General features: G+C 36.8%; 3 protein-coding genes across 3 annotated transcripts; 1 reads left to right on the forward strand and 2 right to left on the reverse strand.

Annotated features, from left to right (window-relative positions):
* The first annotated feature begins 9403 nt into the window (after positions 1-9403).
* Positions 9404-11581, forward strand: LOC126796206 (L-type lectin-domain containing receptor kinase IX.1-like). Its single transcript, XM_050522970.1, has one exon. The coding sequence runs from the start codon at positions 9521-9523 to the stop codon at positions 11579-11581; it is 2061 nt and encodes a 686-aa protein (XP_050378927.1). The 5' UTR covers positions 9404-9520.
* A 453-nt stretch (positions 11582-12034) lies between these two features.
* Positions 12035-12577, reverse strand: LOC126787350 (cyclic nucleotide-gated ion channel 1-like). Its single transcript, XM_050513252.1, has one exon. The coding sequence runs from the start codon at positions 12488-12490 to the stop codon at positions 12035-12037; it is 456 nt and encodes a 151-aa protein (XP_050369209.1). The 5' UTR covers positions 12491-12577.
* On the reverse strand, positions 12532-15915 carry LOC126787360 (cyclic nucleotide-gated ion channel 1-like). Its single transcript, XM_050513261.1, has 8 exons — positions 15851-15915; positions 15435-15525; positions 14730-15147; positions 14442-14636; positions 13949-14247; positions 13577-13688; positions 13112-13375; positions 12532-12681 (listed from the first exon to the last, which is right to left on the reverse strand). The coding sequence occupies exons 2-8, from the start codon at positions 15464-15466 to the stop codon at positions 12586-12588; spliced, it is 1416 nt and encodes a 471-aa protein (XP_050369218.1). The 5' UTR covers positions 15467-15525; positions 15851-15915; the 3' UTR covers positions 12532-12585.
* Positions 15916-16642: the final 727 nt, after the last annotated feature.

Consider the following 16642-nt stretch of genomic DNA (forward strand, 5'->3'; position numbering starts at 1 on the left):
AAAGGAGACAATGCCAAGCCAAGTGAGATTTCACCAGCAATTTGGACGAAGATGAACCACAAAGCCATTGGTCATATTCGTGAATGGGTGGACGATAATGTGTTTCACCATGTTGCCAATGAAACCAGCGCGCATGAGATTTGGTTGAAGCTGGAGTCCTTATTTGAGAAAAAGACTACTGCTAAAAAAAAATTTCTTATTAAAGAGCTCGTAAACATGAAGTATCGGAGAGGCGTTCGAGTGACCGAGCACCTCAACAACTTTCATAGTGTACTCAATCAATTAACCACGATGATCATGAAGATTGATGATGAGTTACAAGCGTTGTTGCTGCTCGAGTCTTTAGCAGATAGCTGGGAGACATTTGTTGTCACTGTAAGTAACTTTGCTCCTAATAGTGTATTATTTATGGAAAATATTAAAGATAATATGTTGAACGAAGAAACAAGAAGGAGTTCTTCATCAAGTGCAGAAAATGGTCAATTCTTCGTTGCAGAGAGGAGAGGAAAGAGCAAGAGCAAATGACCCAGAGGTCACGAAAGGAGTATGAGCAAATCCATAACAAGGTTCAACGGAAAGTGTCATCATTGTGGTCTTCCAGATCACATGAAGAAAAATTATAACAAATTGAAACGGGAATTCAAAGAAGCGAGCGAAGATGCTACTCATCAATAAAATGAGGACACAAACAATGTTGCTGCTGCGGTGTCTCATGATGAGTGTGAGTTCCTTGGAGGTGAATGTCTACTAGTAGATAATTCTGAAGTTCAATCGATCATTGATTCTGGAGTCTCGTTTCATGCCACCTCTCACGTAGAGTTCTTCACTACGTACAAAGCAGGTGACTTTGGTAAAGTGAAGATGGGCAATGACAACTACTCCAATATTGCTGGGATTGGAGATATTTCTTGCAGACATATGTGGGTTGTCAGTTATTGTTGAAAGATGTGAGACATGTTCTTGGTCTACGTCTTAATCATGGTGGTGATGGAAAGTGGAAGCTTACCAATGAATCTCTTGTAGTTGCCAGAGGAAAAATGTATTGCACTCTATAAGACCTATAGAAAGATATGCAAGAGTGAGCTGAATGCAGTCGAGTAATCTTCTCCAAGTTTGTGGCATAGACGTCTTGGCCACATGAGTGAGAAAAAACTGTAGTTGTTGGCAAAGAAGTCGCTAATTTTTGTCGCCAAAGGTTACTCACTAAACTCTTGCGATTATGTTTATTTGGTAAGCATAAGAAAGTTTTTCAAAGACTTTCACTAGGAAAGAAAATATTCTAGATCTTGTACATTCATATGTGTGTGGCCCGATGAAAGAAGAATCATTATGTATGCATAAGTATTTTGTTACTTGTATTGATGATGTTTCACGAAAGGTTTGAGTTTATTTGTTGAAATCCAAAGACCAGGTTGTAATACCCCGAAAAATTCATATCTAATTTCCAATGAGTTCTCTGATATTATTAAGTTGGTCATTATCGAAGAAACGAAATCCTAGGTTTTAAATTTAGGCTTTTCGGTTTTTATTAAATTGAAGTGTTTAGGCTCAGAATTAGACTTTGTGGTGAACTAGAAAGTTGTTCGGAATGGTATTTAGATTGTGGTGGTGAAATTTGGTGGTCATTGGTTGCGGTCGGCAAATAGTGGCGCCGCATGAACAATGTTAATGAACAGTAACTATCAACAGTGTTATGCAAAAACAGTGAACCTAAACAATGTTTAGTAAAACAGTAAACATGAACAGTGTTATGTAAAACAATGTTTTATGAACAGTATTTAGCTGTGCTAAAATCGCTTTCTAAGCATTTTATCATGCTATTAGGTGACCGACGAAACGAGTGAGGGAATCACTTTCGGTGTCGTGGAAGTTGCACGCGGGAAATAAAGTGAGTAAACCTTACAATGATCATCATGATCGAAGAGTATTATAATTATTAAATTTAGTTTGAGTTGTCACCATAGTCGTTGCATCACTAGTTTATAAAAATTATTAAAAAAAATATGTTTTGGTTTAAATTACATGAACTTGATAGTCTACGGTTCATGGGTAAGTGAAACGCTATTTTAATAAATGATTTTGAAAAGATTTTTGTGATTATGGACTATGGTGAATCTGAGTAAATCTCACTATGACGAGCCTATCCTTGGCGGTGACTCATATTTAAGTTTTCTTAAAAATATCGAACTATGACATGTATATAATATAGTGGGTTGTGTATGTGTATAAATGGTAAATACAATACATATATATGGGTTGTTATATTATATACTGTTACGTTCTTATTTCCAAATAAATTATACTTTGGCAATTATATTTATTTTATTTGAGTAAGAGTCGATTTGTTGTAGTACAATAACATGGGTGGATTGTTATTGTACGTAGTTTTAACATTGAGTCTTGTTAAAAACGTTTTCTGTCTTCGGACGTGTTTTCTGTCTTCAGACGTGTTTTTCAGTCTTTGGATGTGTTTTCTGTCTTCAGACGTGTTAGCAATAATCGGTTACGAGCCTTGGCTGGGTGTCATTTACGATTCAGTTAAAGCTCTATTCTGTCTGCCGGTGTACTGCATGAGGGGTAATAGATGAGTACATGAGTCTCATGAGTACCCATGTTTTAAATGATTTTAGGTAACCAGATGGGTTGCCCAGTGTCTGTCGGTGTACTGCATAAGGAGTAACAGATGGGTTGCTTCAGTCTCATGAGTACCCATGTTTTAAATGATTTTGGGTAACAGATGGGTTGCTTAGTGTCACATGAGTACGTTGTCTTTAAATGTTATTTGACATATTTCCTTTACATGCGATGTATGTTTACTGTTGATTTACTCATACGGGTTGAAAAGTATACATAATATATACCTTATTGAAAAAAAAAATATTGCAAAACACCATTGTCAGAACTCAGAAGCTGTTTCAAGTCTCAACACTCTCTCTCTCTCTCAAGTCACCATTTCTTGTTCTAGTTCTCAGGTCAAGGGCTAAGGTGCGTATATAGACAATTTAGTTAGATCTGATATCATTTAATAATTGGTGATGATTTTGTTTATCAATACTCGTATCATTGTGATCTATGTAATGACTTTGGTTTTCTCTCTCTCATATAATTGATGAGGTTGAAGAGGAAAGAGCAAGGCAGAAATGGCAGCAGTTGGTGAAAATCTGGTGGAGGAAATCCTGTTAACTCTGCCTCCGAAGACTCAAGACTCTCTCTCTCTCCCGCTCTCTCAAGTCACCATCTTGTTCTAGTTCTCAGGTCAAGGACTAAGGTGCGTAATTGTATGGTTAGATCTGATATCATTTAATAATTGGTGATGATTGTGTTTATGAATAGTAGTATCATTGTGATCTATGTAATGAAATTGCTCTTTTATAACTTTTAATTGAATAAAGTTGAAGAGGAAGAGCAAGGCAGACATGGCAGCAGTTGGTGAATATCTGGTGGAGGAAATCCTGTTAACTCTGCCTCCCAAGACTCTGATGCGATTCAAATGTGCCTCTAAAGGGTGGTATGCGCTGATCAACAATCCCAGGTTCGTAGCTAAGCACCTCTCCAATTTCAATTCGAATTCCAAACATCTGCTCGTCATGAAGAAGGGTTTAGTTCTCAAGGACATTAAGGACACTTCTAATGACAGTGAAAAAGGAGATAAAGAAGAAGAGCTAGTATTTTCTTTGCTTAATTTATGCAATAATGATGATGGTATTGAAACTGGTGAGGACAGAATTATGTTTCTAGTGTAGCCGATGCCAAAATACCTATTTCTATGAGTCTAAAGACTAAAGAAGAAGCTGTTCAGTACATATCGATCAGCATCAGCTCTAATTTAGTGCAATTACTATAGGCAACAAGGAATGGATCTGCAAATGGAGAAACTTGAGAAACAACAATTGGAGTAAATTTTCGATCAGCTCCAGTTTAGTGCAATTACTAAAGCAATAAAGAAGCACTAATTATAAACTTAAAACTTAAGAATGAGAGGATGTAGAGTACATATCGATCAGCATCAGCTCTAATTTAGTGCAATTACTATAGGCAACAAGGAATGAATCTGCAAATGGAGAAACTTGAGAAACAACAATTGGAGTAAATTTTCGATCAGCTCCAGTTTAGTGCAATTACTAAAGCAATAAAGAAGCACTAATTATAAACTTAAAACCTTACAAACACATAAAATAGCATAAAAGTTCTCTCACCCCTTCCATGTGACCCTTCCTCAGTTCCTCGTTATGTACTTTTCTTTTTTCTTTTTTAATAATATTTTCAGTAAGGACGATGATAACCGTATGCAGTTACGCCGCTTACCCAAAAAATAAGGATCAATTGACGAATTTCAAAAGAAAAAAAAGAGAGCGAGAGAGAGAGCAATTGATATGCAGGCCCATATTACATTTCCAGTTCAGTAACATACGATATAGGCCCAGTTAATGAGCCCACAGTGGATTGCAGCTCTAGAAGCTCCGAGTCTGGAATAACGTTGAGACCAGCGCAAGTTTTATTAGCTTTACTCCTTCGGTCCTTCCTTTTCAAAACAGAGCAAGTGAGCAACCATGCGTACAGTATATACTAGTCAACATGACCGCGCTTTGCTGCGGATTAAGGAAAAAATACTTGCCTAGAAATAAATTTAAGATGGACTAATATATATAAAACTTTTGGCAATTCTTGCTATGAAAATGGAAGTTTAATCTATTGTATAACATTGTTTATTACATTTAAGAGGGATATAGAAGGAAACTTTAGATACAATTCATACAAAGGATCCAATATTGCAAAATCATGTCTATGCAATTACGTATACATTTGAATTCCAGTGCTCAAAATTATTTGACAACTTCTATATCATAGTAGATAACAGTAGCAAATAGTTAACAATTGCCTGAACTAAGCTTCATAAAAGGTAGCAGTTGGATAACTGACATAAGCTTCATAATTCCTCTAAATTGTGCCCATGCCAAGCAGATTAAAGCCTTTGCATAACACATGAATGTCGATTGCATTACCCTGCAAGAATTTTAGAGCATAACATATCAAGTACGTATACAATATAGAGTAGTTTCCGGAAGTAGGACACATAGATATCCCATTGAAAGATAATATGCCATGCTTTAAATTCAACTTCTCATAGTACTCATATGTAGCATTCCAGTCAATGATAAGCATAGAGCAAATACTCACCGCAGTGGCATATAAAACCTTTTGAAAAGTCTAAATCTGAATCTTCCTCTAGTTAGTTCGACTATGCAGCCCCCTCCAGATGAAGTAAAATCTGTCATCTTGTACAACACACTCTTTCTTCCATTTCTCAAATAAATATGTACAGCTAACTCTTTCTTCCATTTCTCAAATGCATAATGAAAGGCTCCACTGCCTTCCTCTTTATCAAAAGTATGAGACCTTTTGAATCTGATATAATTAAAGCAAAAGACATAGGCAGTAATTAGCAAATGACAAAAAAAACCAACCATAAAATAGAAAAATATAGACTCAGTAGTCTATGTGTTCTCACCTTTTGTAAGGCAGGGTAGATTTTAAAACAGCCCTAAACCATAATAATATCATAAACTTCCAATAGCCTATGCACTAACTTTCTGGAAGGGAATATTACAAAGTACAAACCTGAAAAAACAAAAAACCACATTGTAGTCACAAATCATCAAATTCAAAGTTGTAGATTGACAAACAAAACAAAGAGAGATTTGTGAAAGAATCAATCTTGAATTCAGTACCTTTCTAAGTCCATGGTTGGATTGAAGTGGAATACGGTGGCGGGTAATTGAATCAGCCGCCTCTGTGCTCAATTCTCCATTATTGCTGTGAAAGCAAGGAGAGAACTCAACACTGAAGTCTTTGTTCTTTTCTTTGTTATTCAAATGAATAAGATGTGAACTCAAAAAAGAACTATTCCAAACGCGGACTAACCGACCGATATACCTCTTTAAATTGCAGCTTACCAACTGTAAATAACAAAGAAGACTAAACAACTGATATATACCTCTTCAAAATGCAGTTGCTAACCAGCAAACTATTCCAAAAGCAGTGACCTGAACATACATACAGAATGAACTGAGTACAAAAATGAAAAAAAAAAGTCCACAACCGAACATGAATTTGATTACGAAGATGAAAAAAATTGATGATAACCCAACCCAAAATATGTAATTCTATAGTAATTACTAATTCTTTTCAAATCTGTAACTTGTGAAAGGATTTCTATTGATTGATTCACAGTGAAAGAGATTAATGAAGACTAATTATTGACATACATATAGTTAGTGTAATGGAAGTATTGCAATATCAATTAATAAGAAATCAAGACTGAAACTTTTGTATGCTAGATTTCAAACTCTCAAATCCACAAACAATACTTAAGTATGAGTTTGGCAATAAACGAATCTCAAGTTCTGAGGATTAAATGATCCAAGTCTGGTTAAATCAACTGAACCTTCATTATAATTTTGAACATGCTCCTTTATTTCCTGTAAGATAAAAAAAAGAAAATTTCATAGAAATCAAACATGCAATTGCTAAGTGATACTGTAAAAAGATAATATAATAATGAAACAAATAATTTGAAGAAAGAAGAATTAAACAGGGGTAAAAAAACTAATATTGTGAGAGGTTAATGATATCCATTTCGTTTGATAAGTAAGCACTTAATTTAGGTAGGCAAAGAAATGAGCAAATGCCATTAGATTTGAGTTTTGTTTGTTATCCTACCTCCTTAATTGTGATCACAGTGCTGAATTTATCAAAGACAACAACCTGCAAAAAAGAAGAAGAGATGACCAATAAATAAATCAGAAGATAAAACTGAACACTGGAGGATGAAATCAACAACATAAATGAATAAGACACCATGAAGCCCCCATATAACCAAAAAAGAACTCAAAGTAGAATACAACAATTCCATACAAATGCATATCAACAAATATGTATACATAAATTTTTTGAAGGGAAATGAATGAAAGATATTACCTCTTCCACTGTCAATTCATCCAAATTATTCTTGATGTGGTCTTGTGTCATTGTACTGGAATCGATCACCATATACTTAGTCCAACGTGCTTGTTGGATGAAGTTCCTTCAGTTATGTTAGAATCAAATATCAGTAAGTTCCAAACATTCACACTCAAAATTCAAGCTTACCCGAACTCAAATTTTCAAATTTCCAATTGGAAAAAAAAAATGCAACAATGGATGACGATTATAGAAGATAAAACGCACATGACCTTCTCTTTTGCTCCCCATTAGAAGAGGATAAAAGCATCTGGAGAGGTGAAGAAACATGAAATTTAACCAAAAGTAAAAGCACAAAACAACTGAAATTTTCTTTCGATCAATTAATCTCAAAAAAGAAATTGAAAACCTTAGCAAAATTCAAGAACCCAGATTCATTTTCATTACCCAAAAGCTTCGTGCACTAAAATTCAGTCGAATCCCCCAATTAAAATCACCTAGAGAAACTGTGGAATCAATCAATTTTTTCTCGCATTTTACTGAAGAAATCTCAATCCCAGAATCACCTCTTGAATTACTTTCTTTGTTATCTCTTTCGATCAGGGAGACTCACAGAAAGTCAGAAACAAACTCTTTAGCCGCCTCTATGTAAACCAATGAGTCACAAAGCTCTCCCTATTGCTGACGCATGGAATTGTTTTTTTTAATCAGAGAACATACCAGAAGCGCACGCCGTTCTTGAATCCGATCGAAAACTATGTCTTGAGCAAACATGGCCGTTTAGTAGTTAGGGGTTTGGTTGGAGATGAAGAGGGAACTGAGGGAAATGCTAAGAGAAAGAGAGGCAGGAGTGCTTATCGCATCATTTTCTGCATAAACTAAACAGCTGGCCAAAAAAGACATAGGGGCAGTAGCATGATGGATGAGGAGAGCAACAGTTGGCAAGGGAAAGGGCATGCACGTCAATAACCTATCCCATGGCAACAACGTAAATTACCAGAAACACACGGGCTCTCTGATGAACAGTAACACCTATAGCGCGTCTAATATATAGTAAATTATATAGCTTCTTAAATTTCTCTCTTTTTCAGAATATTAGTATTTATTTTTCTGCCGTTGTTGCTTAGTTTTTCAATCTTATATGATTGTGATTTTGACAACTAACAATGACAAGTCACAAGTCTCCTAGAATTATGAAACGTTACTCGTTATTTAGTGGTATATGGTGAAGAATGTTTAGCTATTCTGGGTCAACTCTGATTTCCTAGTTGAGAATTGAGACATTCTTTTGCTGGCCAGTCATTACGTTACAAAATATATGGTTCAAAGCTTTCACAGTGAATGTAGATATTGAAATCTATCTATTTGAGCTGAAGGGATTCATTTGGTAATTAAAACACAAGAAATGAAAAAAAGCTAATGATGATACTAAGAAATAGATCTAGAACAAGAAATATCTGAAATACAAAGACAAAAAGGAATACACCCTCCTATCCAAGAAAGGGACATAACAAAGAACGGAGAAGAATGGTTAGTTTGCAAGTTTACATCTAACCATAGTTATGGTTGATCATTAATGCATCTTCAGACAAAAAGATTGCTTCATCTTATAGTTCAGTACTACAAATGTTAGCACCCGACTGTTATAACAAAACGATCAGGAATCGGCCACAACGTGTATGTTACTTTGAGATGGTAACTGAAAATGGCTATATCTTTTCGTTAGTTATAAAGGATTTTTAAGCAATTGTAAGGTGGATGTTCAAATGTGCATCACTGTCCGGCCAACAAGAAGAGGTTTTGATATGTGAAAGTATATATGACTACTGCCTTGACCCTTAAGCTTTTGCTTTCTGGCAATTCAATCATTCTTATTCGGCCGGCCGTTATTATAATAAGTCAATATCCTGCCATGACGTTTCTTCAAAACTACATTTAGGACGGCGACATCGGCGATGTTCTTGAGGTTTGGTTGAAAACATCAACAGAGAATTCTGTGCTGCCAGGTCTCCTATGATCGTTTGTTTATATTTTTCCTGGACCTGCCTTGATCGATACTTTTGTCTCGCTCCTTTTGTCGATCTCGTTCTTATATATTACTTCCTCACCTGTTTAATTTGTACATCGTCATTATGAAAGTTACATAGTCATTTTCCTCGATTGCTCAAGTTTGTTTTTAACAAACTATGGAGAACTAGCTAGCATGGAAGTCTTGAATATAACTCGGCACCAAATACAAGCCGACCAGACGTCACAGCCTCACAATGATGTCTTAGCAAGTTTTGAATCCATATTCTCAGACAAATATACTTCCAAAACATTAGTCTGCCCTTAGAGAGTCAGCTTAAGCGTGTTTTGTAATATGTGATCGAGTGTTAATTCAGAAGAGTTGATCAAGAAGAATATCCTTTAATTGTACTGACTTGGTTAATTAATAAAGAACACGAAGTTTTGAATCAGGACAACAATATAGTGGAGCTACCTAGGCCTCTCCATCCAAATAACTAAGCATATCCTTCTTCCTTCAATTCTTTCCTTTCTAAATGCAGGCCTTGTAACAATGGCGCTCTTCAACTCAGTTTCACACCTCCAAACACAAATGTTCCCCTCTCTTCTCATTAGCATCTTTCTTTTCCCTTACCTTCTGCAAAATGTTGTGTCAGTTTCCTTCAACTTTAGCAATTTTACTCCGAATATGAATAAGTTGCATTTCGAAGGTGATGCATTTCCTTCATCAGGAGTTTTACAACTAACAAAGAATCAAGTTGATGGTCCGCTCACTAGTAGCACCGGTCGAACTTCCTACGCTCAACCTGTGCGCCTTTGGGATGCCAGCACGGGGAAGCTCACTGACTTCACCACTCATTTTTCATTTGTCATGAAAGCAGTAGATGAGTCATACTCTGGTGATGGCATATCTTTCTTCATTGCACCATTTGATTCACAGCTCCCTTCCAATTCTAGTGGTGGGTTGCTTGCACTAGTTAGCTATGATACTGCTTTTGATGCTTCCAAAAATAAATTTGTTGCTATTGAGTTTGACAGCAATGAAGATAAGTGGGATCCAAGTGATAATCATGTAGGGATTGATGTCAATTCAATTGTCTCCGTGACTAATATCACATGGAAAACCACCATAAAAAATGGATCAGTAGCAAATGCATGGGTAAGTTATAACTCGATCACCCATAATTTGACTGTTTTTTTAACTTACGCCAAAAATCCTACATTCACTGGTGAGAATTGTAGCCTTTCGTACGTAGTTGATTTGAGGAATGAGTTGCCTGAGAAAGTGAGAGTTGGTTTCTCTGCCGCCACGGGTTATTTGATCGAAGTACACAACATTCTGTCCTGGTCATTTAGTTCAAGCTTGGAGAGTAATAATGGAGCAAACAAAGTGAAGTTGGCAGCTGGTCTAGGCATTGGTTTTGGTGTCTTAACTTGCGGACTAGTTCTGTTCTGGTTAACCAGATGGAGAAAGAAGGCTGCCAACAGAGATGACGATTATGACATGTCTATGGATGATGAATTTGACAAAGGAACGGGGCCTCGGAGGTTCACCTACCGCGAAATAAGCCGTGCAACAAACAGCTTTGCTGAAGGAGGGAAGCTTGGAGAGGGAGGCTTTGGGGGTGTCTTCAAGGGTTTGTTGAGTGAATCCAACACAGAAGTTGCTGTGAAGAGAGTGTCTAGAACATCAAAGCAGGGGAAAAAGGAGTACGTGGCGGAAGTGAGGATCATCAGTCGATTAAGGCACAGAAATTTGGTTCAACTAATTGGTTGGTGCCATGAAAAAGGTGAGTTTCTTCTTGTGTATGAGATCATGCCAAATGGGAGTCTTGATTCCTATTTGTTTGGAAAGAGCTACAGTCTAAGTTGGCCGGTGAGGTACAAAATAGCACTTGGCTTGGCCTCGGCTGTTTTGTACCTTCATGAGGAATGGGAGCAATGTGTGGTGCATAGAGATATCAAGTCAAGCAATGTGATGCTGGATGCAAATTTTAATGCCAAGCTTGGCGATTTCGGGCTTGCAAGGCTTGTAGACCATGAGTTGGGTTCACAAACAACTGTCTTGGCAGGCACAATGGGGTATCTAGCCCCAGAGTGTGTCACAACTGGTAAGGCTAGCAAAGAATCTGATGTTTATAGCTTTGGGGTAGTTTCCCTTGAAATCAGTTGCGGAAGAAAACCAGTTGAAGCCAAAGCAGAAGCAAGCAAAGTGAGGCTTGTGGAGTGGGTTTGGGATCTCTACGGGAAAGGCCAAATACTTGAAGCTGTTGATGAGAGGTTGAGGATGATATATGATGAGAAGGAAATCAAGTGCTTGATGGTTGTAGGGTTATGGTGTTGCCACCCTGATCCCACTGTTCGACCTTCGATTAGGCAAGTGATCAATGTTCTCAGTTTTGAAGCTCCAATGCCAAGCCTCCCATCAAAGTTGCCTGTGCCGATGTACTTTGCTCCGTTGGATATGTGCCAGTTCTCTTATACATCATCTAAGTTGACAGGGTCATCGGTTCAGGATCGGACTCATTGTTCTTGTTCTACTTGCTCTACATTCAATTCATCAGCAGCAGGATCTTCAAAAGCTTTGTTGAAGTTGAACAAATCTATTTTGTAGCATGCTTCGCATTTTGTTAATATTGCGTGGTTTTATATCTTTCTTGTCATGAATCAAAGAGAGAATTATTTTTCTTATTGTTTCTTGGATTGATGGAGTTGGCATGGTTTCGTGTATATATTTAAGCGAGTGTGTTATTTTGTCTTGTTAATAAACTCTAAATGACTTTTGAGTTGTGATAATTAAAACTTTACATTTCAGATAGTCATTTCAGCAATGGGAGGGTGTGTGCATTGTAATTTAGCGTACAAATTTCACTCCCCTATATTTTTATTGCAAAGACCTTAAAGCTTCTGTTAAAAATCAATCTCAAACAAGCACATCTGTAGGGTTTAGAAGTCTAGATTCTGAAATGAATACATATAGTGCGGTAATGGCCGGCTTCTGTTACGTGAAGGAGGCTAGGGTTGCTACAACGTTATAACAACACAACAAGTACTGACAACCAGTTCCTTAAACCAGTTCCATGGCCGGTGATGCTGCTGATTCATCAGGGTCTTTTGAAGTCTCTGTTTGCTGGGCTTTATCAGGTTGATCTTTCTTAGGCTGCTGCTTAAATTGTCTGAATGCTTTTTGAATGGTTTGACCTGCCGCCACCTTTCGTACCTGAGAATCAGGGGAAAGCCATTCGAATTTGTATTTTTCGACCACAGGTTTCAAGTCCTTGGTCATAAGAATAAATCCTTCTACTTTTCCGTGAGCTTTGACATTTTTTGTAGACATAGGAAGATTGTCCAGAGATTTATCAGAAGCCCAACTCAGAAGTTCTTCGCCGTAAAATGATCCTTTCCCTTGGGAAGTTGAATTTGTTCCCTGGCTTTCATCTTGAGTAGTATTACCATCACTGGCACTCCTTTTTAAACTGGTGGTGTTATATGTCCATATTAAACCATCTGTGATCAAAAGCATGCGATCAAGTGGATCTCCTATTCGATAGACATAACTACCATCCGGATAGATCACCGGTTTTAGATGGTCACAAATGCTTGTCAACACTTCTTCCTTTATGTTTGTTTTTTTTGATATACTTCTTCCTTTGTGTTATTTTCTTGGCTTCGCTTCTTTTCTGTAGCCTCGACTCCCTTTAGCCTCAAGGGAACCTAAGTATACAAAAGAAAAGAAATGTTGAGTTATTGGAAAAAAACTTGCGCTCCATTTATTACCACTAGCCTTTTACCTGTGCATTTGCACATATTCAACTTGTGCCTCATACCACTAATTCCTAACATATTATACTTACCTATTATCACCATACTCTAGCTCCCTGCAAGCTTTGTAAACTATAATCACCGTACCTATCTTCATGCATAACCTGATTACCACCCGTTTTTATGCACCTATACTCTCCACACCGCAACAATGTGGAGCAAATACCACATTTAAATTTTGTTAAGTGTAGCAAGACTTCTATTGCCTACACTTGATAGTGCAAAAAAAATTAATGTGGTTTTTGCTCCATATTGTTGTAGTGTCCCTTCTATACTCATATCCTTTTTTAATACAGAAAATGAAACGGAGGGACATACAAACCTTCCTTAGTATTTTCATGCAGAGAAATCGTTTTAGAGATGTTCGGTTTTGCGGAGGGAGGATATTGAATATGTTCTCCACATCAGCCTCTTTGATTTTTTCCGATTTCTTTCGTACAAATTTCTCGATTTCGTTCCCTATCTCTTTCCCTTTCTCGTTCACCTTAAGATCATTTCTCTCCATCCAGAGTTGTAGATCACACTTTGTCGAGTTAAGCTTTTTTCTTCTCTCCTCTGATTTTTCAGTTGCCATAGAGATGAATGTCTGTTTATGTCAAAAACAAAAACAGCCAGAACAGAAAAGTCCAATCAGCACAATTGTAATGCTCCCTGCTGCTTGAAGAGATATTAATATTCTAAATTTGTAATGCTTTCTCAGCTATAAATAGCATCGATCTATTGGTCGCCAACAAATAAATAACAATTAAAACACGATCTAATTAATTAGTTGAGAAGATACACCAACCTGTACATTTCCGATGAGATATAAGAATAGAAGCAAACCAACAATAGATATAAGGATTGCAAAACAGTTCTCCCACACATAGGTACTTGTTTCTAAGTTCGTCCCAAAGTTACTGCAAATTAAGATAATTAGCAAACGATCAGCAACATATGAGAAGTACGTATGTGATGGTGGCTTACATGATTTTCACCTATAGAAGGTTAACTTTACCTTTTAACCAAAGGAAAGACTCATGTTAGTAGACAAACGTTATTATATACAAATGTTCTATTACTTCTATATGCATATATACAGCCAAAAGATTACTTGGACTATATATATATTTTTACATTACAGAACAAAATGTGACAAGATTGTGAAGTGCAAACAAACCTAAGATTTCGCAGTCCCCACCAGAAGGAGTAAAAAAATTTCTTTCCGAAATTTATTTGCCCGGTGTTGCCACTCTTAAGGGAATCAAGAAATATTCCGAAATCAAATGGTGTGGTCACATTTTCCGGAACATCAACAAGGCAAAATTCATCTAGAGAACTAATGAATGTCATATTTCTTGAAGAAATGTCTTGATCGCAGTAAAAAATGCAATCACTTGTACTATGCTTCATACAAGCTCGGTGCCAACATAATGTCTTTCGTTGAATGGAGAAAAAGTACCAGAAAGCTCCGAGCACCTAAAAGACAGCAATTAAATCGGATTAATGGACATGGTTTATAGGCTATAGCTATGTGCTAGCTAGCACGAGCTAGTGATTTCTTGAAGTAATTTTTGCATAGAACTCTTGAGCCACAGCCCAATCCTCAGGGTGAACCATTGTTAATTGGCAAAAATAAAGATTAAACAAAGTTAAATAATGACGAAACTTACATGACTGGCGAGGATGTATAAGAAAAAATAGAATGTACCTCTGATCCATACTTCTTTCTTTTGCCTAAATTTCTTTGACGAATGATGCATTCGATAAATCCTTGGAAAATATTGAAGGAGAAGAAACGCATCAATTATCTTTCTTCGGTCAAGATATTTGGAACTTTTCATTTTGAAGAAAACAGCCATTAGCACCTGTACAGATTTAGATTGCAATTAATTGCTATTGAATATGATCTAGATCCGTTAATAAACTCAGGAAAACTCAATTTCAGATTTCGCTCTTACTTGTGGGATAGGGAGAACAGCAAGAATGTCAATTAGAATCGAGTGCCATGGCATCTTACGAGCTAATTCCCTTGCAAACCAAATTCTCGGATCCTTTTTTTCTTCAATATTCTTTGGATTACTATTGATTAACTTTGCTCTAGATTGTACCTCTTCGGTGACATTTTTAACGTGATAGAAAATGTTCCAGATGAAAGCAATATCAGTGACTGCTCGCAAAAGATAAGCAGCAGTCCTCAAATTTTTGTCCACTCCAAGGCACTTGATTTCTTCGTTAATGATCGGAAGGTAAAAGAACAGAGGATCAACTGTAACTGCAATCACACATGAGATTACAAGTATGGTATCCCAGCTCGTTGTATCTTGAAGTTTCTGAAGCAGTGTCTTTTCCTGTGCGTTCGGTTGTAATTGTTGTTCACTGGTATCAAACAAAAATATAAGCTTTAGGAATTAAAATTATGGAAAGGTATTAGGTAAGACATTTGTATCACATGACGTGTCCATCCGATCATCCGAATCATGAATCTATGTAAACTATATAAAAAAAAAACAGGCAGCCTAGCAATAAGAAGTACCCAAAAAAAAAACCTCGCACATTCTATAATGTAACTAGTGGATAAGATCGATGTGTAACCGTAAGTGAGACATTTCTCTTACCTTAGTTGATGTTACTTTCAAAATAATATCAACATTTGAGAAACTAACCTATGTTGAGCAGGAGGCATCTTCTCCGTCATGAACGCTACAAGCTGAACCGCAGAGATACAAGTTCCCCTAATACGACAATCTTATGGACCTGAAATTGTCGTACATACATAAGAATAACTAATGGCTCTTACGAATAAAAAGAATAAGAGACCAAGCTAAAATTTAATTACCTTTCGATAGCAATTTCAACTATAGATATATTCGATATCAAATAAAAAAATTCAAGTAATGGGAGTATAATTAAGAGGAAGCTCTTTAATTAGAAAGTATATATACTTGCTCTTTTTGATCAAATGTAAGCAATGTATGAATAGAAAAACTGAAGTGGCTCATGCATATTTGTAGATCTGCGTGCATGCATACATGCAGTAACACAACTGTAGTCAACGAATTGAAATTTGACATACGTTTACCTGGTGTAGAAAGCAAGCAAAGAGATCGACTACCTAAGAGAGATTTGTAGGAAGCAAAGAATGCATACATTCGTGTCTCAGATCAACCAATGTATCGATCGATTTATAGACTCGCAAGTCGCAAGCAAGCAGTAGCTCCTTCGTACAAGCATTTGAATTATCTAGAGACTAATAGAAGTCGACAAAGAATGAAAAAGACCAAGACTTTTGCGTTTAGGTACGTAATAATTACACTTGGACGTACACTTGGTCTTCTTTCGATTAAACGTTTACTCGCAAGTCTTTGTCTTTTTTTCTTTTTTTTTCTTTTTTTTTTCTTTACCGCCTCTTCTCTCTGTTCCTAACCAACCACTGAAATTCGGATGGCGTATTTAATTCCGACGACCTCTTTTTTTGATACTTATAATTACATGACAGCTGGTAATTATAACATCTGGCCATCTGGGGCATGTTCATTTATTAGGAAACGGTGTGTTCACATGCCCTGCCCTGATTCACTGTTGGTAAATGGACGTTTGTTAATAATATTAAGAATTACTCTCCCATTTTCATTCCGGTTTGGGGAAGAGTCGGAAGACTAAATATTGACTCTCCTCATCGATCTATTCATATATACCTCAATATTGGTAATTCACGTCCGTCGACACACCACAATGCTTGAGGGATGAAGGGATGTTCCCCCAAATATCGCCCAACATACCTCTAAATCGGATTTAGTCTGATCATTTACCTCCAAAGAGGCAGCCTGCCTTCCCACCCTTTCCCACGAAGACCTCTGAACACTTAGGGACA

Source organism: Argentina anserina, chromosome 1 (assembly GCF_933775445.1).
Source record: "Argentina anserina chromosome 1, drPotAnse1.1, whole genome shotgun sequence".
NCBI classification, from domain to species: domain Eukaryota; kingdom Viridiplantae; phylum Streptophyta; class Magnoliopsida; order Rosales; family Rosaceae; genus Argentina; species Argentina anserina.